The 25,212-nt window shown below is 31.6% G+C and overlaps 3 protein-coding genes across 3 annotated transcripts in view; 1 reads left to right on the forward strand and 2 right to left on the reverse strand.

Moving 5' to 3' along the window:
- The window catches only part of LOC134724557 (TGF-beta-activated kinase 1 and MAP3K7-binding protein 1-like), a 381,784-nt gene that overhangs the window by 175,105 nt on the left and 181,467 nt on the right, over positions 1-25,212 (forward strand). The gene's annotated exons all lie outside the window — the stretch shown is intronic.
- On the reverse strand, positions 729-8,476 carry LOC134726785 (uncharacterized). The gene is made up of 3 exons (XM_063591201.1): positions 8,072-8,476; positions 5,394-5,465; positions 729-1,322 (listed from the first exon to the last, which is right to left on the reverse strand). The coding sequence occupies exons 1-3, from the start codon at positions 8,433-8,435 to the stop codon at positions 850-852; spliced, it is 909 nt and encodes a 302-aa protein (XP_063447271.1). The 5' UTR covers positions 8,436-8,476; the 3' UTR covers positions 729-849.
- On the reverse strand, positions 14,495-17,667 carry LOC134726130 (short-chain collagen C4-like). The gene is made up of 3 exons (XM_063590528.1): positions 17,418-17,667; positions 15,654-15,725; positions 14,495-14,964 (listed from the first exon to the last, which is right to left on the reverse strand). The coding sequence occupies exons 1-3, from the start codon at positions 17,665-17,667 to the stop codon at positions 14,495-14,497; spliced, it is 792 nt and encodes a 263-aa protein (XP_063446598.1).

Genomic DNA, 25,212 nt, shown 5'->3' on the forward strand with positions numbered 1-25,212 from the left:
AAAAAGAAACCAATTGATATTGAAAGGTTTACCTATAAATAAGAAACAATATCAAATAAACTTTTATACAAGTCTTTGATAAATAAAAAAATTGAACCAGCTATTGGACCCAAAAACTGGATGCGTATATTTGATATAGATGATGCGTTGTATCACAACTATTTATATAACTTTTCATTCAGATATTTAAAAGAAAATAAATTTAGAATTTTTAGATGGGAATTGCTACAGTGTGCTACAACATATTCTACCTACAAAGAAACTTTTATGCAGGTAGAAAATTGTAAACAAAAGTTTTTTTGTTCACAAGAAGAAGATTATGATCACTTCTTTATACTGTGTCCGTATTTAACTATAAAAACAGAGGTGGTATGAATGTCAAAGAGACAACCGTCCACAAAAGACCAAATGACACCGAAATTAACATTTTTGGAATAAAATAAATGTTGTTCTACAGAACAGTAAAATAACCTTTACGATTGAAAAAGAACTCTACCTATTTTTTAATAATTGTGTTTTTTTTTCAAGTCACAAAGCTTATCACATATCATCTGATCAAAAGACAAAAAAATTTCAATGTTTCTTTAATTTTTCTCAAAGAGTTCAATAGAAGAGTATGTTTGAAAACTAAAAGTTATGTTTGAGCTAGTAGTAAAAAACATAAGAATAGTTATAGTAAGTGATTAAGTGATATTATATATGTTTTTGATATACAAAACAAGCCAATATTTGAAATACAGATTTAATTATAATGTTTAAAAAATTATACATATAGACGATTTTAACTGCAAAATTCCTTATTGATATACAGAGAAGACAAAAAATCGAATTTACAAGAAATTAATATCTTTATTTTGAACAGACTACGCAGTAGACCTGGACGTTGTCCTTATATGGAGGACAATGCAATGATCCGCATCTCATTGCTGTGGCGTACAATAAGTGATCATCATTGTCTCCTTTGTCTCCTTTTACATACGTTGGATTGGCATCTACACAGATGTAAGGAGATGGGGCGTGACTGTATGCACTTGAAGCAAGTATCCCATTGTACTCTTCTTTCCATCCAGCATAGCATGTTTTCCTACCAGGAATCATTACTGATGATGCTGTATTACTACTCTTACATAAGGCACAGGGTACGTCTTTGCTATTAGAATCAGAGGCAAAGTCATTACCTTGGAATTCTGTACCAAAGATAAAGCTATTACCTGATCCACTTTTATCACTTAGTTCTGGATTATTTGGGAGACAGAGCATATTTGAAGCACCGCCTCTATAATTACCGGAACTCCAGTAATGTTTTTCACCGGCAGCATAACCTGTGAAATACCAATGGATTATATCACTTTATACATGATAAATAATCATATCCTTCAAAATGTATAGTAAAACTTACATGACATTGTGTACTTTTTAGTGGACTTAGTGTACGCATTTTAAAGTGCCGTGTCATGTTTTGCCCCAAAAAATTCACAAAACAGCGAATATTGTTTCATAGCAGCTTATAATAAGTGTTTGTTATACTACATATTTGAACATGCTTTAACTAGCCTCCGTACATTTATTGAGAAACATGTAATAAAGCATTTAAAAAATGGAAATAGATTAGTTTCAAAAAGGGTAAAAAAACGTGTTTTCGATGATTCTTCTAATTTGGCTGACAGTTATGACTTTTTGGCACTCCACACTTAACTTGAATTCACTTTAACACAATCTTATCAGTTTTTATTCAACTGCAAAATTAATGAGGTTTTAAAATGATATGACGTTGTTGTCGTTGTTCGTAGACATTTAGTTTTCAGACAATCACATGAATATCAGTGTAATTTGCTATGAAATTGTATCACACGGTTTCTTACAACAAATGGAAGTTTTAGATTGATTTTGGAGCTGTGGTCCTTATTGTTTAGGAATAAGGGGTCTCAAACAAGGATTTTTCTAGTTGCCTGAAAATAACTTCAATATAATTCTATGCATCTATAGTTAGTTTACCACAAGGTTCCATGTCATAAAGGAAGTTTTGGATTGATAATGGGAGTAAACCGTGTTGGAAAAAGGGACCTAAAATAAAACTTTTCTGATAGTTTGTAAACATTGATTATTTCTGGACTAAATTCAATGGTGTTATAAATCCAAATCTAATAGTATTGGGGTCCCTTAATATGTTGAATCTAATCAATATTCTGTTTATTAATAAATTGAAGAAAAGTAAGCGAGGTCAAACATCTACCTACATTTAAAGGGGCACTAGCCGTCAAATTCATGTTCACCGCTTTGAGTCAAATTCTCATATTTGATTTAAAACAATGTTAACAATTATCCAAATTATAAAGGACTCGATAATATGTAGATTTGTTTCTGTGTATTTTAGTCTAGACGCCATCTACCTGACAATCGATTTAACCTCCAAAGACCATCCGATGGTTAAGTTGGCGATTTTTTGTGGATCGAGTCAGTCATTAAAATGATTTACCTTTGTATTCACTCAATGGTGGCATTATTTTCTTCGAATAACAGAATTCGATCAATTCATGCTTTATTCATCTTTAGCTTAGGAGTTAAATTGAAGTTCACATGAATACAGATTCAGTGATGTGGATTTATTTACTTGCAATTGAATATTTCATCATCAATGTTTCTTAACTTATTTTGACAAAATTTTACCTTACTGGCTGCTAAAAGTCGAAAATTATTTGACAATATTCAACTTTCGTTAGCGATTGAACCAAACAAATCATATTCTATGTTTTTTTACATTACTCGCAGCAAGTGCTTCTATAAGACTTAGATACATATGACAAACATATAACTTAGCGGGTATAAAACCAATTGTTCAGAGGACACATGAAAGTCTTTCACCATTGAATTATAATCATTGATAAGAAGTCACTTCTGGTTAACTAAATAAAAAAAAAGGAATATGTGGTATAAGTAAATATAAGGAAATAGTTACTACTGTCGTCCAATTACTTATTTAAAAATCATACGGTCTGTATATTCTTTTCAGAAATAAGAGAAATAATTTGATACTTCCAGTCTCTTAAGAAAGCGATACACATTACTTCCAAATATATATTCAGTTTCGATTTACTATTACTGGAAATACGAGAGATTATTTGGTACGTTAGGTCTATAAAAGATCACGTCCGGTTTAAAATGAAAAAGCATAATGATTAAAAATATATTTATAGTTTCTAGGTAATATCATGAAAGATGTGCAAAACACGCTCCTTCCAGTTGACACTACGTCACTTCCGTCTGACATTTTTCAAGGTAAGAAGTCTTCAAACAAAAAATGTTACATGTCCAAAAGTTCAAATTTGGTTAACAATTTTATCAAAATTTATAACAATTTGTGAGGAAAATTGAAAACAATCTAAATTCAAATAAGGATCATGACATTGACTTCAAATTTCGTTTCTTTCAGAACAATTTACATTATAGGCAAAATGTTATAGTTGAAAACTGACATGTAGAAAGTTGTTTATACAATGTAATATGTTCGTTTTAATACCGTCACATATACCGGAGTATTAAGATTATGAATACTGCTGAAAGTTTGCTCATATTTCATCATCATAAAAAAAATGTGTGCTCATGCTCCTTACATGTTAGCATTAGCTTGTACTTTGATAGTTATTTTGATCATTAAATTACAAAGCAAGACGTGTGTAATCGAAGGAAGACACATAAGTTAAGACTTTCGATTTGAACTGTACATTATATTTGTTGCTAGATTCCTCCACTATAGTCCGAGATTTTTTTTTTTTTATTGACGCTTGAAATTAAGATAAAGGGGGAAAATCAATGTTGAATATCCTACAACTTTGAAAGTTTCAATAAATGCGGTTAAATCTCAATAGTGATATATTGATATCAAATGTACTTTTCAAATCTACCATCATTTTGTCATTTGAAAAAAAAAAACATATGCTTCATGATAATTTACACAAAATGTAATTCCCAAATTAACGAATTTCAGTTAACGATTTGACAAACATGCTAATGACGTCACTTTCAAGACGTCACAGTCAAGTTGTGTCATCAAGGTTTTCCTAATTTTCACCTCGCTGTTTGAAAAGACAAAATACTTTCGACAGTCTGTGTAACACTTATCAATTTAAATTTTAGATTTTTTGAATTTTGATCAAAATTTTATAATATCTAAATTAAAGTTTTGGAAAAATTATCACCAAATTGACTATGAGGGTCGGTTGAAAACAAAATTTTACGACAAAAAAGATAATTTCAGCTTTCCAATAGTGAAGCATTGGGAAGCTGTTATCATCACTTTGTAAATTTTACAGACGCCATCGTCAGTTGGTTGACCGTTAGGAAATATCTGTCATAGATGATATCGGATATGTTCCTTTATGGCAACTACAATCCCGTTCCCTTGTCACGAATGTGACCTACCGAATTAGACTTTTTATCTTTATTTGTGACATTTTTACCTATTGTGTCTGTTTGTTTTGTTGACGCATTATTGTCAATCTTATTAAATTTGATGCAACTGTCGTACAAGTGAGAGGTTTCGCGCTATAAAACCATTTTTCTACATTTGCAAATACCTGTACCAAGTCAGGAATATGACATTTCTTGTCCATTTGTTTTTGAAGTGTTTTGTTATTTGATTATGGACTTTCCGATTAGATTTTCCTCTAAATTCAGGCCAAATAAAATATACTTAAACATCTATCTCATCGTTCTGGATATGTAAAAGCCTTAAACCATAAGCATTATTTTCAGTCTGTAATAGTTACCGTACATTTAGCGTCCATCTATTCATTTGTAGGTGTTGGCATTTTGAAATCATGATTTGAAGAATATTAAAAGTTCATATTAACCATTTAATCTTGGAAATCGGAAATATAAATATTCCCAAAAAAGTGCGGACCAATGAATTTAAAAATGTGAGGGGCCAAGATGGGGAACGACTATTTAACTTCAAAACTCTAAATGGTTTATTTTAGACTTTTTATGGTTTTGATAAATGTTTTACGTTGTTATAAATCAATAACAGAATTTGAGTCAAATCAGTGAACAAGAATTTTGAAAAAAATCAAAAATCATTTTATCAGAAAGCAAAATAATAAAAACTGCACGTTAAGTTTAGTACATTTAAAGTTTGATCAAATATCTCAACTATAAAAAAAGAATTGAGGAGTTAAGAATAAAAATCATATGGTCAGATTTTCAAAATTCCAAAAATCTAAAATTTGAAAACGTTTGAAAATTTTAAATTGATCAGTGTTATACGAACCTTAGACAATATGATTAATAATTACATAAAACAATGTTTTTGTATGTGACTTTATATGGCTGTAAGCTTCATAGTGTACATTTTGCCTTTTGTATTTTGTACATTAGTTGCTTAATAAATATCGTACCTGAATAGACAACTTCTGTGTTAACTCCAGAACAATCACTTCTTCCCCATCGTATGTAGGTTGAGCTCATCCCTAAAAAAAGAAACTTTGAAATAAATATAAGTGCATTTGTTAACGTAATAGAGGGACATTTCTAAACAAAATATAATAGTATCTTCATCATCCGTATGCTTATTTCATACCATTTAACTTAAGAATTAGAGACAATTATTTCTTCTAAAGTAGTTGGAACACAGCTATGGCGATTTTTATAAAAAAAAAAAAAAAAAAATTATAAAAATCGCCATAGCTGTGTTCCAACTACTTTAAAAGTTCTCTATCAAAATGTATATGTTGACTGTACAAAAGGAAGGGTACAATTTAATTATTTACTTGTTTGAATTTTGACTTGACATTTTTTGTTGATCCTGAACATGCAACGGAATATTTTATGAGGTTTCAATAACCATGATCAAATAAGATCATATTGAATTTATTTATTCTCCTTTGATATCTTGCTTGAAAAAACTTAAGTTGAATACATCTGCATTTCGAAACAGTGTGTATATGCTTTAAAAGATAGAATATTTAAAGAATAGTTTTGAATGGGGTTGCCTTTGCATTTTTTCTGTTTTTATGTCTGATTGTTAATCGTTGATATATCTTAGTGTACATAAGAATAGGGATTTGCGTCAAAGAGTTATAATAAGTACCAATGCGCTGATATGGTCAAACTGTGGAACATCCTTACAGATTGGGGAAAGTAAAAATAAAAACAAGTAAAATAGAATTTCATGTAGAGAATCAAAGTCTCATGTATTATCTAAGTTTGATATCTAAAAACTTGTAAAATCCATATCATCTTCTTGTAATTAAATACTCTAAAATGTCCTCTTACTTTGAGGCCCTGGTTAAAAAGGTGGGAAATATGTAGCAACAAAACAGTTGATTTACAATTGTCAGGTATTAATTAGATGTATTGAAGAGTGCAAGATGTATCAAGATAGGATACAGATAACATCGACTAAAGTGTAAACGGAAGATATATCTGTTATTTTGTTATTCTTACTAACTATCTGTTCAAGTATCTATATTATAAAATCGAGGACCTGATTTTGTGTGTCTCTTCTTTTCCTTGCACAATAAATTAACCATAATGCCTTTGTGTCCTATAGGTACCTTCCATATTCGCATTTGTCATCCATTTTTATGATTATACAAATTTGGTTGTTTTTGGGAGAAAAACGAAAATAAATTCTCCGTGTATCGTTTACGTCATCGGACAATTATTTTTCGCGTTTATCTGCATGTATACTATCATCTTACAACACTTATCTATAGAGACTCTCTTTATGATATATCAGTGACCGCCGTGCAAAATACACTTGGAATTTATAGTAAATAGTTACAACTGTTATACAAGTATGTATGTTCATAGTTTAGTATACAGAAAACGCGAAAATAATTGAAATTATAAGAAAACACAAAAAATGAAGGACTTTAGAAAAGAGAGTGGGCTAATATTTTTTCCGAATTTCTCCAGCCATGAAATCTTTTACAATAATTCATCAAACAACAGTTTACATACTTCCAACCACGCTCTTAATTCCCGCGATTTTGCCGGTGTGTTTTAGTATTTTATAATTTGTGAAGCATTACAAAGAAAATAATACGTATCATCCCGAGACACCAATATCAGCGAAAGGACCTTTAGACCCGAAGGATGATATTGTTCGAAGTTGATACGGCATGTGATACGGATTTTGCCATGTTTTATACGCTTTATCATCTATGTCAACAGGAGAGTAATAGTGTATGAACTGTTTTCTTATCCATAGCACTGGGTCACCTTCAGTTTTACTTTTGTCTTGTTTTTTAAAAGCCGTAAAAGAACTGATCAATTACTTATCCGGCACAGCACCTGGGTTACCTTTAAAAAAATGTGCGTGCTTTTGTTTTAAAAATATTTTGTTAATTGTATTTTTTGTGTGTGTTTTGTATTTTTTATAGTTGCATTTAGTGTGCCAAAAAATATGCATATTCAAAACTACTGTATTAACTACTAAATAATATGATAAAATAATTTCTTATACTCGTAGTTAACACATCTGAATTATCGGTATGGTCATAGTTATCAATTAACTGTGTGCAGAACTTTTAATTTTTGAAATATTAAGGTATTTTCTACCTCAGGAAACAAAATTTTCACTGGTTTGATGATACCCTCAGGGAATGCAATTCCACCAGCAGTGGCATTGACCCAGTGGTTGTAACAAAATTCATCATTGATACCAGGATTAAATTTTACGTTTACGCCGTTTGTTAAATGTTCAATTCACTTTAAGTTTCATGCATAATCTTTTATTCGTGACTTTTAAAATCTCGACAGGTTCGTGCCGTCTTTTTCATATGGTCTGTCTTGAAAACCGTTGCATTTCTGTTGGTCGATTCAAATTTTCATACAACAATTCAGTGCACTACTGTTTCAATGAAATATGCATGCTAAAACATGAAGAATTGTATATTTTGATTGGTTGCTATCGCACTGATATTTAACTCCTTTTTTCTAGAAAAAATATAATCTGAAAGTGTGGAACTGGGTGATAATTTGAATAACTTATGAATATTAATTGACACACAAAATTGAAAGAATGTTTTATAAAGAAAATTAGCCTTGCCAATTTATATATTTTTCTTACCGTTTTCTTGGTCTACCTTGACAACCATTTTGTTAATGTAATCAGTCAGCTGATCGGTCAAATTCCTTTCAAAAGTGCTTATTTGAGATTTTATGATCCCTTCTATAGCTTTCATTTTCGCATCAAGTGTTTCAATAACAAACTGCTTGGATCTCATAGTTTCCTCTATATTTTTCATTTTTGCTTCGATTGCATCACTAACAAACTGCTTAACACGTTCGTCTGCTTTCGACATATCCAAAGTGGCCATTAATGGTGCATTTTGATTATCCAGTAATCGAACCTCTACACCCCCTTTAGAGTTTGGTGTGGTCGTTGATGCCAGTACAAACAATGTGAATACATAAATCAACATTTTCAACATTTTTAGTTTTTCGTGTTTGAACTACATGAACCACATTTGACTGAATTGTTAGAATTGACAATATGTTCATTAAATCTGACATTTTTTCTCACATTATAATTGTTCTTAGTATGTCAAGTTCTTTGTTTTTATGGCTTAAAAGTGCAATTAAGGCTAATTGTTTCTTTACAAGTAGATGTATCCCTTGCCATCGAGTGATTCACGTGGCATAAACGTAGGTCTTTAAACTTTGTTAGGTACGGAATAATTAGGTATTTATTAGAGTTTTTCAAGTACCACACCACTTTCTCCTTCCATTTATATTAGAAATTTAATTAAATCGCCACTGATAAGTCTTTTTCAGTCGAAACTCATGTCTAGTGTACATACGGTGACCTATAATTGTTAATGTTTTTTGTCATTTTGGTCCTTTGTGGATAGTTGTCTCATTGGCAATCATACCACATCTTCTTTTTTATACATCTACATCGAAATGGCTAAAATCAAAAAACGATCATCAAACAGCAGAACACGAAAACCATCATAGAAAATTAATGACAGAACAACACGAAAACCAACAAAAAAACTGGGGTGATCCGAGGTGCCCCTCAAGGATTAGCAGATCATGTTCCACATGTGGCAACCGTTACGTAGCTCATGTAAGTACAAACCCGTAAATAAATCTCATTCTGTCCTTCACATTCGGGGGAAAGGGAAAGAGATTGTAATTACGACATTATGAACATATCCGCTATCTTCTGTGCACGGGAATCTATAATGGCCAAAAAACTCCTGATGGCGTTTATAAAATTAACGAAAGAGTCGATTCCAATTTCACCACTTGGAGCTCTTGTTTTTACTGGTTCCTTGTGAGCAACAGCCCCTATCAAGGAATAATCAGTCAAGGACTATCGTTTCAAGTGGGAGATATATATTCGGTATGCAGGCGCTGTTGAAATGTTGCTAAAACGACTTAAATAAAAAGTAGAACGGAGTTTTATCAGATCCTTAAGAGCAAAGCTTAGACACAGTATCAAATTTATTAGTTTTAACTGAAATTGGTGAATTAAATTACCATTTAATGTGTTTAAGCTTAGTCCTATTTGATATACATTTAGACTATAGCAAATTACAAGACCTTTCAAATTTATGATAATCTGGCCACCTTAGGAGTAACATATGTTGAAAAATCGATACAACGTTGTATCTTTCGTCCCTCTTTTGTAGAGTTGAATTGGCAAATTATCCCACTGTTTTATATACAATTCACTTAATTTTCTTATAATGCTAACAGAATTCCCCAAATGAATAAAATATTGTTTTAAGAAATGTCTAGATACATATGGTATAATCAATTTAAGACTTTCATATGATATGTCATAGATAGTATAGAAAAGCTGTCATGGGACAGTCATACCTGTGATGCTATTTATATGCCATACGCGTACATATCTTTTTATTTTAAATAATGATTAAATGTGATAAAAATAACTATACATTTAATAATAAGTATGACAATAATAATTATGACCATTCGTATCATTCAAAACTATGTTATTCTTTTTTCACTATAATAAACATAAGATAATCAAAATCTGGACTGATGATTCGATTAGATATAAGGTATGTTTGTATAAATACTAAAATTCCAGAACTTCGTATTCATGTATTAGCATATTATACTGAGCCAAAAAAGTTTAGCAACAAAAATATGAAATTTTATGTTATTACAAAATTGTAACAACATATGATTTTAATAATAAAAACATAAAATAATCACATGTCAGAAGCAACATGAATGTTAATCACTCACATTCATTAGGATTTTTTTTTGTATGGCGCGCGAGAGGGTCAAAATGCGGAATGAGTATAGTGTTATTCAGAATCAATTTCTCGGCCATGCCCTAAGTGCATCAATGAAGGATTGGCAGGCACAGCAGCAGCTGCCCTTAATCAATGCACTATTCTTGTGGCCGGAAAAAAACTTGTTCACGTCTTCATGTAAAGCGAAAGTAACACTCCTCCCTTGACGGTAGTTTGTTTTTGTCTACGACATATCGACCTATCCCGTGCAGTTGCAATTTGTCGATATCTGTTTGTTAGTCTCTAAACTGTTGACTTATGCACATTTAATCAAGCCACGACATCAGAAACTCTCATTTTGGCATCAACCATTCCAATAGCCTTCTGACGGTCATTTTCGGGGAGGCCAGGTTGACGCCCCATGCAATGTTTTCTAATTTTTCTGTGTTTTTCTTACCAATGGTGGGTTTTTGAACGTTAGTAAACAAAAAATTTAAATTTCGTTTTAAAAGTACAGGTACAGAAGGTAAAACATCAATTACACGTGGAAAGCTTAAATGGCGCGAAATCAATCATCCAGAAAAAAGTAAGACTGTTAAAAATTACAGGTAAATCTAAGGATTATATCAATGATGTTTAAAACAAAATAATTGCAGAAACAACATAAAAAAAATTGGAAAAAAAGTGTTGCTAAACTTTTTTGGCTCAGTATATATTCGAGACTACTTCAGTAAAAGGAAATATACGTAGTCATGAGTAAAAAAGGAGTCTACATAAAACGTTATACGATCGAGATACACATTTTGATTAATTAAGCGGGCATTAAGAAATCTGTATTTTTATCAGTCTGAGTAACAACAATGACGTTCAAAAGAGAGCATATTAGAGACTACATATTGAAAGATAAATACGATGGATGACACGGATCACATTAGAAAAGTGGAATAGTAACGTAAGCAGTAGAAAGAAGAAGCAATAAATAAAAATAGATAAACACACTGGACTGTGGTTGGTCCCCTTCGGTTTCATCAGTAGCTTTAAAAATAGAGGAAACTCCAATCACTGAAATTGACGATGGAATCGATACTTGTAAAAACATTTGGGGAATAAAAAATTTGTGCTTTTCTTACTTGATCGGAAAAGTAAAAAAAAGTTATCATCTGCAAGTTTTATCATTGAAACATATCTGTTCAATTATTGTTTTCGCAAGAACATTACAAAACAATTGATTGTGTATCCAGAAAAATATTTCATACATATCAATAACGAGAATATAATCTGTTTTGGTCTCAAATCATTCTTTTTTTTTATTTCTCTCCTTTGAACTGTTTAGCACGATATTGGTTTTATGCATTGTTGAAGGCAACATATTGACATATATTTCTTTATAATAATGTCATTTGATATGTTGTCTAATCGGGAATAAAACCATACATCTACGTGTTATACAGCTACTCTTGTGATTCATCAGAATACAGTTATCGTTAGTCAGTTATAAATATTAAATGTAGGTAGGTTGTCTTAACGTTCCACTCTAGATATTTCTTTAACTTCTGTAAAGCGTAAAGTTATAAAAATACCAAAGTAACAGAAAATTAAAAACGAAAAGTTAAAGTTTACTTTTAAATCAAATGATATAAAAGTAAAACAACAAGATAGTACCATGTACAAATATAACTTTCCAAAATGTACGAAACTCTCTTGATTTATAGCATATCAAAAGGTATGTCGAAAATACAAAAGACTTTGTTTTAGAGGAAACTCGCAATGACTAAATAAACTTTTATTTTTTTCGTTGATATGGTTATGTCACTTTGCTTTAGGTTCTTTTAAATGTGCAATTTAGAGCATATTTAACGAAGCTATAATCTGTGTATTTCCTGAATCGATGTGTTTTAATTGACTTTAGACTCTAATGCATGATTTTTATTGTTCGTTGTTGTTTGTTTTTATCTATTTATAAGTACATGTAACTGCAAGTACTCTCAAATCGTTCTTTCATCTTAATTTGACTTCTTAATAAAATATTGATTCTTTAATTCAATCTTCACTTGTTTGTGGGATATCTAGTTTCACTATTTGTAGTATGTACCACCTTTGAAACGTGTTTAGTATCATGACGGTAAGTTTTACATGTACTTCTGTATTCATACCATGAACAACAAATTTACTAAATTTGCAATTTTACTTCTAACAGCAACACTATACTATTTTTAAAAATTAACCATTGTATGATGTCAAAATTTAGCGCAATTTTGTTCCAGATAAGAGTTGATTCACTAACACTCTTCCTACATATTTTTTTATTTATATTGTGACATAAATCAAAGTTATTCGTTCAGTGAATGTTTTACGTTTGTTTTGTTTAAATGTTTTTAAGGGGTTAAGGAAGCTGGCTAGTCATGTTTTGGATCTTTTGACAGATTTTCGGAATCCTCTGGTTTGATCCATTTGAATGCCTGGAAAAAATTTGCCTGGTGACCCCCATTTTTCTTTTTAAAATTCTTTTACATGTATTATGATAAGCAATGTATAAAAGTCTTATAAAATTTTAATTACTTTTTAACAGTTTTTGAGAACTTCAACTTGTCAATGATAAGGCTATGAAAAGTCAAGAGAGAATATTTTCCCGCCAAAATTTCAATGGCATATATCTCGAAAACAAGTACGGCGACCTATATATTTTTTTTGCTCTCTGGATTCCTTTAAGAACCCCCTATCTTAATAAACTAGTGTTTTGAAAAGTTAATTACTTTGGAACTGAGAAGCGAGCTCCCTTAAGTCATTCAATTGATATTTTATATATATATAGTGTGTCTTTGTATGTTGTAATGTGTGTATTAATACTGTTTTATGTTAAGGTTAAGGTTGGCACCTGTATGAACGTTTATACCAGCTGTATGTTTATGTACATGTCTTAAGTCAGGAGCCTATTGTCAAGTAGTTGTAGTTTGTAAGTGTAGTGCATATTTATAGATAAAACCGTTGATTTTTCTGATTGAATTGTTAACACTAGTCATTTTATTTTCCTTAAAAGCTTGCTGTTCGGTGCGAGCCAAGGCTCAGTGTTGAAGACCGTACTTTGAGCTAAATGTTAAGTTTTAATAAATTGTTACTTAGATTGAGAGCTGTCTTATTTGCATTCAAACCACATCTTCGTATTAACATTATACCTGTCACGAGCACTGTAAGGAACTTTCACGGATTTGGCTATACTTTTTGGATCTTTTGGATTATAGCTCTTCATCTTTTATATAAGCTTTGGATTTCAAATATTTTGGCCACGAGCATCACTGAAGAGACATGTATTGTCGAAATGCGCATCTGGTGCAAGAAAATTGGTACCGTTTGTTTTGTTAACATGGATACCATAGTTTGAATGTTTCCCCGAGGATAGAGACAAATTTTAGATGTTTGTCGTTTTGGAATCGTTCTCGACGATAACACGGTAATTCGTTAGATATTGTTAAGACATAATTTCCTTAAGATACTATCACTAATATACTTAAATGTTTTGTTATGAAGTCAGTAAGTATAGGTTGTTGGTATGGTGTTCTCTAGATCGTGATTATAAAGTTAAAAGTATGTGTTCTCTGCCTTCGAGTTATTTAAACCGGAAAACTACTAAATGTACATAAAATTGAGAATGGAAATGGGGAATGTGTCAAAGAGATAACAATCCGACCAAATAAAAAACAACAGCAGAAGGTCACCAACAGGTCTTCAATGTAGCGAGAAATTCCCGCACCCGGAGGCGTCCTTCAGCTGGCCCCTAAACAAATATATACTAGTTCAGTGATAATGAACGCCATACTAATTTCCAAATTGTACACAAGAAACTAAAATTAAAATAATACAAGACTAACAAAGGCCAGAGGCTCCTGACTTGGGACAGGCGCAAAAATGCGGCGGGGTTAAACATGTTTGTGAAATCTCAACCCTCCCTCTATAACTCTAACCAAAGTAGAAAAGTAAACGCATAACAATACGCACATTAAAATTCAGTTCAAGAGAAGTCCGAGTCTGATGTCAGAAGATGTAACCAAAGAAAATAAACAAAATGACAATAATACATAAATAACAACAGACTACTAGCAGTTTACTGACATGCTAGCTCCAGACTTCAATTAAACTGATTGAAAGATTATGATTTCATCATATGAAAATATATATATAAAAAGGTTTATGATGGTGAAGTTCTAGAAGTAAAAAGGTGTCATTTCAAATTAAATGAAATAAATACAGAATAAACAACAAACTAAAGGAAACCTATATCTTTATTTTGAACAGACTACGCAGTAGACTTGGACGTTATCTTTATATGGAGGGCAAGGCAATGATCCACATTTCATCGCTGTGACGTACAACAAGTGATCATTGTTGTTTTGCTGTCCCCCATTTACATACGTTGGATTGGCATCTACACAGATATAAGGCGATGGGGTGTAACTGTATGCGCTAGCAGCGAGTTTCCCATTGTACTCTTTTTTCCATCCAGCATAGCATGTTTTCCTACCAGGAATCATTACTGATGATGCTGTATTACTACTCCTACATAAGGCACAGGGTACGTCTTCGTCATCAGAATCAGAGGCAAACAGATTACCTTCAAATTCTGTACCGAAGATAAAGCTATCTCCTGATCCAGCTTTATCACTTAGTTCTGGATTATTCGGGAGACACAGCATATTTGAAGCACCACCTTTATAACTGGAACTCCAGGTGTATTTTTCACCAGCAGCATAACCTGTTGAATTATCAATAAGTTTAACATTTCTAATACATCAAAGTATACACTGGATTTAATTATTTTATGGGAACCAATTATCGGGGATTGCAGAAAAAATTGATTTTCGTCTATTTTTAAATTTTCGTATAAAAAACTTTAGAAAATAGGTTTTGCGTTAAACATTGAATATCTGTATACATATGTACCGTCGATAACTACGAAAACTGGTACTTGACAAATAATTATAGATCCACCAAAATATTACAGCTTCGAACAAAACGGGACCGAAATATTCTTAAAATGCATTGTGTGTTGTTTCAAAAACATGTCAACATTCATTATGTTGAAACGAAATCAACTTTTAAAGTCGATTGTTATGTCAGTGTAGCAAAATTTTAAAGAAAAATCGGGTGCATCGATAAAATGGCCATCTTTTTTACATTCATTCATCATTTTTATCCGAATCTAGTTAAGTCTGTCGCACCGAAGAAGAGTTCACAATTAGTTAGGTAGAAGATTTGATAAGAACCCTATTTGGTCACTTATATTTGAAAATAGAAATGAAATCCTTCTGATATTCAAACAGCATAAGTGTGACATATGCCTTAACCAATAGTTTCAAAGACTGTAAAAACACTAAACTTGCATATTTGATGCAGGTAAGATATTTTTAAATCAGTTTACCCCCAATTGATAGTTTTGACTACCTGAATAAACAAGTTCAGTGTTAATTCCGGAACAGTTGCTTCTTCCCCATCGAATATAGGTAGAACTCTGACCTGAAAAGAAATTTAGATACTAAACAATACGCTTTCCTGAAAAGCCTTTAAACATGATAAAGGGGGAACACTGTAAATGAATAATGTCTTACTTATCATTTTAGTTAATACATCGTTTCAGTTTAATGCAGTTAACATCTCTGGACCCATTTAATACAATATAGTGTTTATTCCGAACACACATATAGAAAAATGGAGGATGTACGGAATTTGCCCCAATTTTAGCCGGTTAAAAATTAAATTTATATATCTGTCACATATAAAAGAGAAGATGTGGTATGATTGCCAATGAGACAACTATCCACAAAAGACCAAAATGACACAACATTAACAAATATAGGTCACCGTACGACCTTCAACAATGAGCAAAGCCCATACCGCATAGTCAGCTATAAAAGGCCCCGATAAGACAATGTAAAACAATTCAAACGAGAAAACTAACACATGTCTTCTTATGTTTCAAACACCAACTTGTACTTCTGAAGTGAGTAAAGACAACAGTAGTATACTGTTGTTCGAAAGTCATAAATTGATCAAAAGAAAAACAAATCGGGGCTACAAACTAAAACCGAGGGAAACACATCAACCATCAGGGGGAAACGACGAAACAACAACGACAATGCAACACACACATAAACTGAATATAAGAAAACAACTGCAATTTTCAAGACTAAGTACAGGACGTTTTAAGAAAACATGGTGGGTTGAACCTGGTTTGGGGCTAGCCAAACTTGTTATATACATCATTGTCAACGTCAGTCGTTGAGAATAAACGATATTAAATATAATTAATCAACATAATGTGTACACCATTATTTTGGAATATTTTTTTTGTATGCATATGATACAAAAAAAATATTCCAAAATAATGGTGTACACATTATGTTGATTAATTAGATAAATATTAACCACTTGGTTAATGTAAATGTTGCAGTACACATGTTTACTCTTGCTTGTTTACTACGGAATGTCTTGTGAAAAAAAGTAATTACAATTTTTACAAAGACTTAACAAATTTGCACATAAAATGTTGCTTCTTGCAAATTGTATGCAACATTCAACAGAGTACAGTACAATCATGCAATCATTATAAAAGATATAGTTATATAAAAAAAAATGCATATTTTAAATGTGTGTTCATATTATTTATACATTCTGTATAGTTTCATCGGCTGTGGATCATTTCAGTTGAAATAAATACATCGTTTTGAATTGAAAACCATCCTTCTTGATGTACAGTCGCATACGTTTACTCGGAAAAGACAATTAATAATAGATTTCTACTTTAATTATGATAAAAATTTAATACGGAAGAAAATAGGTTCAAGTTTTGAAACGCTCTACTAAAAAAAAAGAATTTTAATTGGTATTGGATATTAAATTTTGCTTTTCCTTGAAAACGACGTGTGACCTTTGGTATTGATATCTGACCATTTGCACCATATTTTCTTTTGACCTTCAAATGTTCGAATCGAATGATATAGCCGTGTATTCTGTTTTAAGATTTATGTTTTACAATTTCGACTTTGGTCTCAACCATATAATATCTCAATCATATTGCTTTGTAGTAAAAAATACAACTTGACAACAAACAGATGCAAGTATATTGCTGATACATCGATATCAAATCTACTTGGTCGTTTGTATTTGTCATTCATCTTCAATGAAAACAAATATTTTGTAAAAACTTACCCTGTAAAGTCAGCATATCACGTATGTGTTGTGCCTTTTCCGCCGCCAGATCTTTCTGTAAGGTTCCATACTTTGTTTGCAAATCGGTGAGAGAATTTGTAACAGATTGTAAACTTGACTCGAGATGTGCCAGTCGGTTACCAATCACATCAGGATCATTCAGAAGAAGTCGGCGATATTGTTCTTTGTCAGAAGCTTGACATCCGAACACGAACAATAATCCAAAAAGCAAATGAAAGACACTCAACATATTACAGACAATGAAATAACCCGACAACTAACATTGATAAGATAAAACTGAGGTCACAGGATTTTTATACTAAGTCATCATGACATTACACTTACGACTAAAAAGGACTTAAAAATTTGATTTTTCTTGGAGTTCGGAAGTTTTTTTGTTTAACTTTTTATTCTTAATTAAAGCACAAATTACAGCCATAAAAGGACCAAAGGCATTTATTGATTTTATATTAAAATTTACACGTATCTGTATCATTAATTGTAAGGATAACAGGTTCAAATATGAAATGACCCTGAACCAAACAAGTTAGTTCATATGCATTGTACGTGTTATTATACTGTGGATTCATTATTATTCGTTGGATACCAATTTTCTTGGGTTTCGTGGGTACATGTAAAACACGAATTCAAGTGTCCAACGAATAAAGAATTTTGCATGCAGAGATTGACAAAACCACGAAATCAAATATCCATAAAAATGCAAGATTTCACTCATCCATGAAAATTGATGAGCATGATAAAAAATTAATCCACATTTACAATACATTGAAAAGTTGATAAAACAAAAAAGAAACAAAAGCATAGTTTAAATAAAAGCAACAGTAGTATACCGGTTTTTAAAAGAAAAAAATCGATTGATAGAAAAAAAATTCAAGTCACAAATTTAAACTACAGTGATATGCAGTGAAGTTTAGCATTTGATAGTTCATTGATAACATTCTGGCGTATCATAAACAAACAACTTGTAACGTCTCATTTTATTGGCCGAAAGATTTAAATACAACAGCAATGTAGTCAGTCTAGTCAGTGTGCACGTGAATTGACACAGGTGACCGACAATGGAATTTACTATGTTACTACGAACGTAAAAACAATGATTTGTATAGTTTACAAACCTTTGGCCAAAAGATTTAAATAAATGTTTTGCTAACTTCAAATAGTGGGTTCGAAAAAGTATACTGATATTCTAAGTTCTTTATGCATGCAGCAACTCAATTATCTTGTACCCGGCATGATGAGAAATATAAGGATACAATACAATACATGTGCCGCTTTTATACGGATGAATAAATGAACCTTTAATTTCTTTCATACCTACGATAGGTTACAATCCTTACAATGTCGTAGTCACTTATAAAGTATTTCATAATACTGATCCTGCTTTACAATAATTAATGATGGGTTGCACTGACATTCCTCCTTTATTATTTTCATGCTAAAACATACACACAGTAGCTACCATAAAAGGAGGAAGTTGTTCCCAAAAGATAGAAACAAAATAACTAATCGTATCATTTGTGCACCTGAATGAATTCAGCGAAGATTATTTCTTTCACATGTTTGGAACTAAATACATATTAATACTTGTGAGAAATGTCGTAGTTTATAAGGAACAACTCCCGTTTGAATTGTGTTTGCATTGTCATTTCGGGGCCTTTTATAGCTGACTATGCGGTATGGGCTTTGCTCATTGTTGAAAGCCGTACGGTGACCTTTAGTTGTTAATTTCTGTGTCATTGTGGTCTCTTGTGGAGAGTTGTGGCATTGGCAATCATACCACATCTTCTATATTACATATAAATGTACTGTTTTCGATTATGAATGGGTGAATATTTATTTTTTAAATTTATACTGTAACAATAGAGTTGCATAACATTGTTGAACAATCCGCTAAAGTATATGTAGTATGTATTCGTATTTGAAATAAAATACGAAACGAAACGTGTATGATAAACTGATAAAAAAAATATCAAAGAAATTAAGGATGACTAAATGTATGTACAAGATGAAACTCACCTTTTTATAAATACATTTAAATGATTTAATGAATACAGACATTGTTTGTTTCTATTCACATAGATATAGGAAGATGTGGTGTGAGTGCCAATGAGACAACTCTCCATCCAAATAACAATTTATAAAAGTAAACCATTATAGGTTAAAGTACGGCCTTCAATACGGAGCCTTGGCTCACACTGAACAACAAGATATAAAGGGCCCCTAAATTACTAGTGTAAAACCATTCAAACGGGAAAATCAATATATAATTTACGTTCGTTTTTTCAACCGAGAATAGCAAAACCTCACGAATTATATCGTTTGTATAAACTTCATTTAATTATCCGCTGTGCCATGATTGGCCATCTCCATTTTTTCTTAACAAAGCGTGTTACATGTTAGGAATTTACTTACAATTTCGGAATTTATTTTTTTCCTTCAAGTTAATGGAATCAGAAAAAAATCACTATTCTATGAAGAATATCTTAAACTTGGCAAACAATATGAAAAGTGTTTGTAGTAAAGTATACAGTTTCATTTTTCAAGTACAACGTTAATTCATCGAGTCCATTGAGTAAAAGAGAAGGCAGGATAAGCAACTTGGGTGTGTCAATGAAAAAAAATATGTGAATTGAGTTTTTTTTTATCCTACATTAAACTTTTGATGTCGTCCCTTGATTAAGAGAAGATATTTAAATTGAATATTTTAACTATTAAGATTTTAAAGTTTAAACTTTACTACCAATTAATTGCAGAAAATTATAACACAAATGAATTTCACTTTAGGCTAGAATTGTGATTAGAATCATGTATGCGAATACGACGATGGAAGCTTTAGACGACCTTGACCAGCTACGTGAATATTAATCAGTCCATTCAACGTTAAAGTACGTGTGTTCTATTTTTGCAGGTGTGAGGTCGAAGGTTTGAATTGACCAATGAAAACGATCGTTCCTAAGAGAGTTAATCTGATAAAGTTTGTTTGTCTGATTATGTCGCACGACCTATCGCGAAGCTTGGCCGCAGTTGGGTATAAAACAGAAGGAAAGACATGCACTATAAGAGGAATACAAAGGAACAAAAGGAAAACTGGAGTGTAACAAAAACAAATGCCAACAGATATAGAAGAAAAAAAAACTATTTGATAACAACTGCCATATTTCTGTCTTGGTACAGAACATTTCAAGAAAACATGGTCGGCGGAACCTGGTTATATGACAATCTTGATAATAATAGCTAAAAACAACAGCACAAAATGTGACAAAAAATGAAGCACAAACACACGCTAGAATAACACTAGATGCTCATGTCTCTTCAGTGATGCTCGTGGCCAAAATATTTTAAATCCAAAGTTTATATAAAAGATGAAGAGCAATAATCCATAAACATCTAGAACACTCATCACAGAGAAACGCACATAAAACATATATATAAGTCGACAGAACATGCAAACCGCAGAACACCAACGAATATCTTCCATCAACGACAGACACCAAAGGACATCCCAAACATTCACTCACTTACTTAACGAATATGCAATCTCGGACTTTATACAATTACTTTTAATATAAGTCTAGACAAAAAATGGAAAACAACACGTCTTATAATTTCCGAACCGCTTTTCTGAATTTACCTTCCTCAGGAACGCTCAAAGCCGAACATTTGAAATCCGAAGATGTACTCCTTAATTTCTATACATTGCATTAATCAAGAATCATTTGACCGGGAATCGTATTTTCGATTCTAACTTGAAAGAAAACAGACTTCTGGTAAAATAGTAGTATTATAAATAAGTATAAATATTCAGTTCATGATTTCATACAGTTGGTCAATTATTATTTCCATATGTTTTAATATCAAACAATCCGCAGATCTCGTTACAAAAACAATAAAAACAGAATATATAGGAAAATGTGCTAATAAGACAACTCTCCATCCAAATAACAATTTATAAAAGTAAACCAGTCTATTAAAAATACTGTCAACTCCTTTGTATTAATTATTACTTACGCATGTTTCGCTTCTGATGAAAAAATAATCTGTCCTACATGCATTTAAGTGCCATTTAAACAGTTTTATTATATCGTGGAAAATTAAACACACGATAAAAATCTGTTCAGATACATCAAGAACAACTAATTACAATTATAGTAATTATATGTACGATTTGTAAATAGCAGGTCAAAGTTGCAAGAAACATCTCATCAAATTAATATACTAATTTACATTAGATACCGAATATGTAATAAAAAAAAAGCTAGATGGACAAAAAACATTAAAAAAAAACACAACATCTATGCTTATTGATTATACAGCAAATGACAGATTCTCAAATTTTATTCCTGTACGTTTAACCCATTTCAGTTATATTGGTCTTCAACATCACCGAAGAGATATTAAAAACTGCCGACATGCGCATCTGGTGCAGTTAAATAAGTTATTAGTTATAATAACTGTATTGTTTTATCATCCCAAACTTTAAAACAAAGATAAGAATATTTAAAGCTGGCATGTAATTCCTCTTAGTCGAACTGTAATCGATAACCTTTGACACGTAATGTCTTCATTTAGATAAAGATATACACATTAATAATCGTAAATATTGTACGTATATTAAAACTTTAATTTCTTCAAACCATAAATTTCGACAATTTCTGATTTGACAAAGCATATATTGAATTTAATGGTTTGTAATCTGGGGTTTGCCAAAGGCTCAGTACAAAATTAAGATAAAAGAAATATACTATTTCAGAAAAAATATATATTCATCTAAATATTTCATTAAGCTACTCCTTTCTATGTGAGTCACATCATTTTTACATTTCAGTACTTTTCAATGATAAATATGAGAAATAAATTGGGAAATTATTAAACAAAACAGCTCGGCCATTCACACTATGTTATCCGAAAAACTAACAAAATTTTGGGACCATTGTTCCTGACATACATGTATGAATACGTGTTAAGGTTAACATATTTGTATTTTTTTTTATCTATACCTTCCTTCTTGTACACACAAGCAGTTGCCCACCACAATGTGTATAAAAGGACATAATATAAATAGCACAAAGCTCAGAGGGTGGAACAAAATGTAGATTGTTACCCCGAGGAAACATGGTCAACCACGTCGAAACTCTGGATGTTTTTCATCAAATAAATACTAATATAAGAAAACACGAATTCTCCACAGTCATAATTCCAAATCGTAGAAACCGTGTACTTTTATTAACAAACTAAATATGTCAGCAAAGCTGCCAATAGATTTAAGTATTTGAAATTTACGATCTTTTAGATATAAATATTTACTTTCAAAATTGAAAATTTACGTAATTGTTACAGCACATTTTTACCTTATCGTAACGTGGAATAGACATTAATCAACACGAGTTTTATAACAAATGATGAGTATGTTGCTTTTGTCTTGGTATGAGAGGACATTATTGTAGATGTATTAGATGATGAAGATGCTTTGTTTTATTTATGGTATATAACGCAGTTGTCTACGTGTTTATCTCCTAACCCGTTATCGTTGCCAATATTCGTTAGCTGAAAATGTAATATTTCCTTCCTGACGTATGTGGTGTAAGTGATGTGTGCGTCTTTTGAAATAAAGTACTCGTAAACTGCAACGAGAAAGCAAAACAATATCACAATACCAAACCAAGCATCACTTTCCATTCATTTAGATGTAATTTAAGATACTAGACTGTGAACAACATTTCCTTCTGACTTTAGAAGATAATTCAAAAACATTCCCCTTTTTCGTGGGAAACAATTGTGAGAGGTTTTCCATCTCTTTGAATAAGACAGTGATAATATTTTCACGATATTGAATCAGAGTATTGGGGTCATAGATCATAACATATTGTGGTTTTTTTAAAGGAAATATTATTGCTATTTCTTTTTTTTTGTTCCTTTCTTTTCCTTGTTTAAGCATATTTTTAAATCACACATCAAACTCCACACTCGTTAAAGACGTGTTCACATTGACCTAAATTCGGTGTTGTGTTAGTGTAACTCACACGTAAACTAAACACAATTGCGTTCCCATTGATAAAACTCAATGTTTACATGTAGTTTAAATCATGTTTTACCTACACACAGTCGATAGTCAATGTAGGCCTTGTGTAGTTTAAGTGTATACAAAACTAGGCATTTAGGGCATTAGTTTTATCGTGTATATATTTAAGGAGGAAACTATTTTTGAGTAAAAGTGATATTTTTGATAATTATTAGTTGTCTAAATTTTACAGCTTTTTTTTTTTGTCAAAACAAAATTAACGTACTTTATTAACCACTAATCAAGACTCAAAGCAGCATCATTGCCGAACCCATAAGACAGCAACCAATTGATTTTCGGGGGGGGGGGGGGGGGGGGGCTATTATAGTCGAGTATAAAACATAATGGTAAGGGGGTGGGGTGGTGAGCTATGGATTTTGTTTTGGAAACAAAAAATGTTTCCAGTTTTTGGCCCTGAAAAAATATTGTTTGTTTCCCCCTCAGCTGCACTATATATATATAATGCTAAAATTGATTTCGACTTGTCACCAAAATTTGTCCTAAAAAAAATCAATAGCTCACGCCCCCCTCCCCCTCCACAAAAATGAAGTAAATAGTTGCTGCCTAATTTATTTGAAAAGGTCTTCCCGAATGGACTTGACGTACACAGAAATATTCGCCACTGGTCTTTCCTCAAAAAACGATTCACGCATAAATGCATGACTAGAAAAAGTGTGAGGTAAATGATATGTTTGTCCAGTATCTCAGTTCCGTTAAATAACACGTAAAATAAATTAAAAAAAAAACGTTACCTTATTCTTTTACCAAATACTCCTTGGAGAAGAAATATCATTTGAAACGAACAGAAAAGATAAAAAATGTAGTGATCCCTAATAGCTCAATCCTTTTTTCCGGCTGTAAGCACGCTATTGCAGCTAACGTTTTCTAATGCGTTATCGAGACATCTCTAGTATATTCAAACTACTGCAAATTATAAAAATTGCTTTAATAAAGTAGCAACCATTTAATTTAACAAAAGGGGGAGGGTTATTTTTTTTTTTTATCTGAGTCAGATTTTTTTTCGCGCGTACGTTTTTATTCCTTTTTTTTTCGATGCTGGTGATCAACTACTTTTTTTTCAATATTTAACACTATAATGTAAGGGGAAACTCTTGATTCAGAATATTTTTTTTTATCATCTGTATGATCATTTTTTTTTTTATCAAATTGGGGATCGGAATATTTCCATTCCCATCCCCCCCTCCTTTTGAAGTCAAATGGTTGTTCCCTTACCGCTAGAAAAAATTTTACAAAAATTTTGAATTCAGTTCTACGTAATGAACATTTAAATGACATGTAGTTTACAAGTGGGAACAAATCTTATGTACAGGTAGCTAAACAAGGTGTATAGATGTGAACAAATGTAATGTGAAACCAGTGTACACTACACTAAACTAATTGTAAACATGTTTACTCTACACGGCGTTTGGTGTGAACACGGCCTAAGTTTCGCAATTACAAAACGTATTTACCGTTTTGTTTCCTTTATAAAAGTTTAAAGTAGGTATAGCATATATGTATGAGTGCCAATAACACAACATCTTGTTTAGCCACAATATATCCTTAACTGAATAACACGCAATCGCCTCATAAAGTTAAAATGTTCATATACCAGTTTCTCTTGTCTAATATATGGGACGTTAGTCTCACACACTATGAGAAAATACTTAGTTACACTAGGAAAGAATACTGTATCTTATTCAATTATTAGAAACA

This window comes from Mytilus trossulus, chromosome 7, assembly GCF_036588685.1.
Source record: "Mytilus trossulus isolate FHL-02 chromosome 7, PNRI_Mtr1.1.1.hap1, whole genome shotgun sequence".
Classification (NCBI taxonomy): Eukaryota; Metazoa; Mollusca; class Bivalvia; order Mytilida; family Mytilidae; genus Mytilus; species Mytilus trossulus.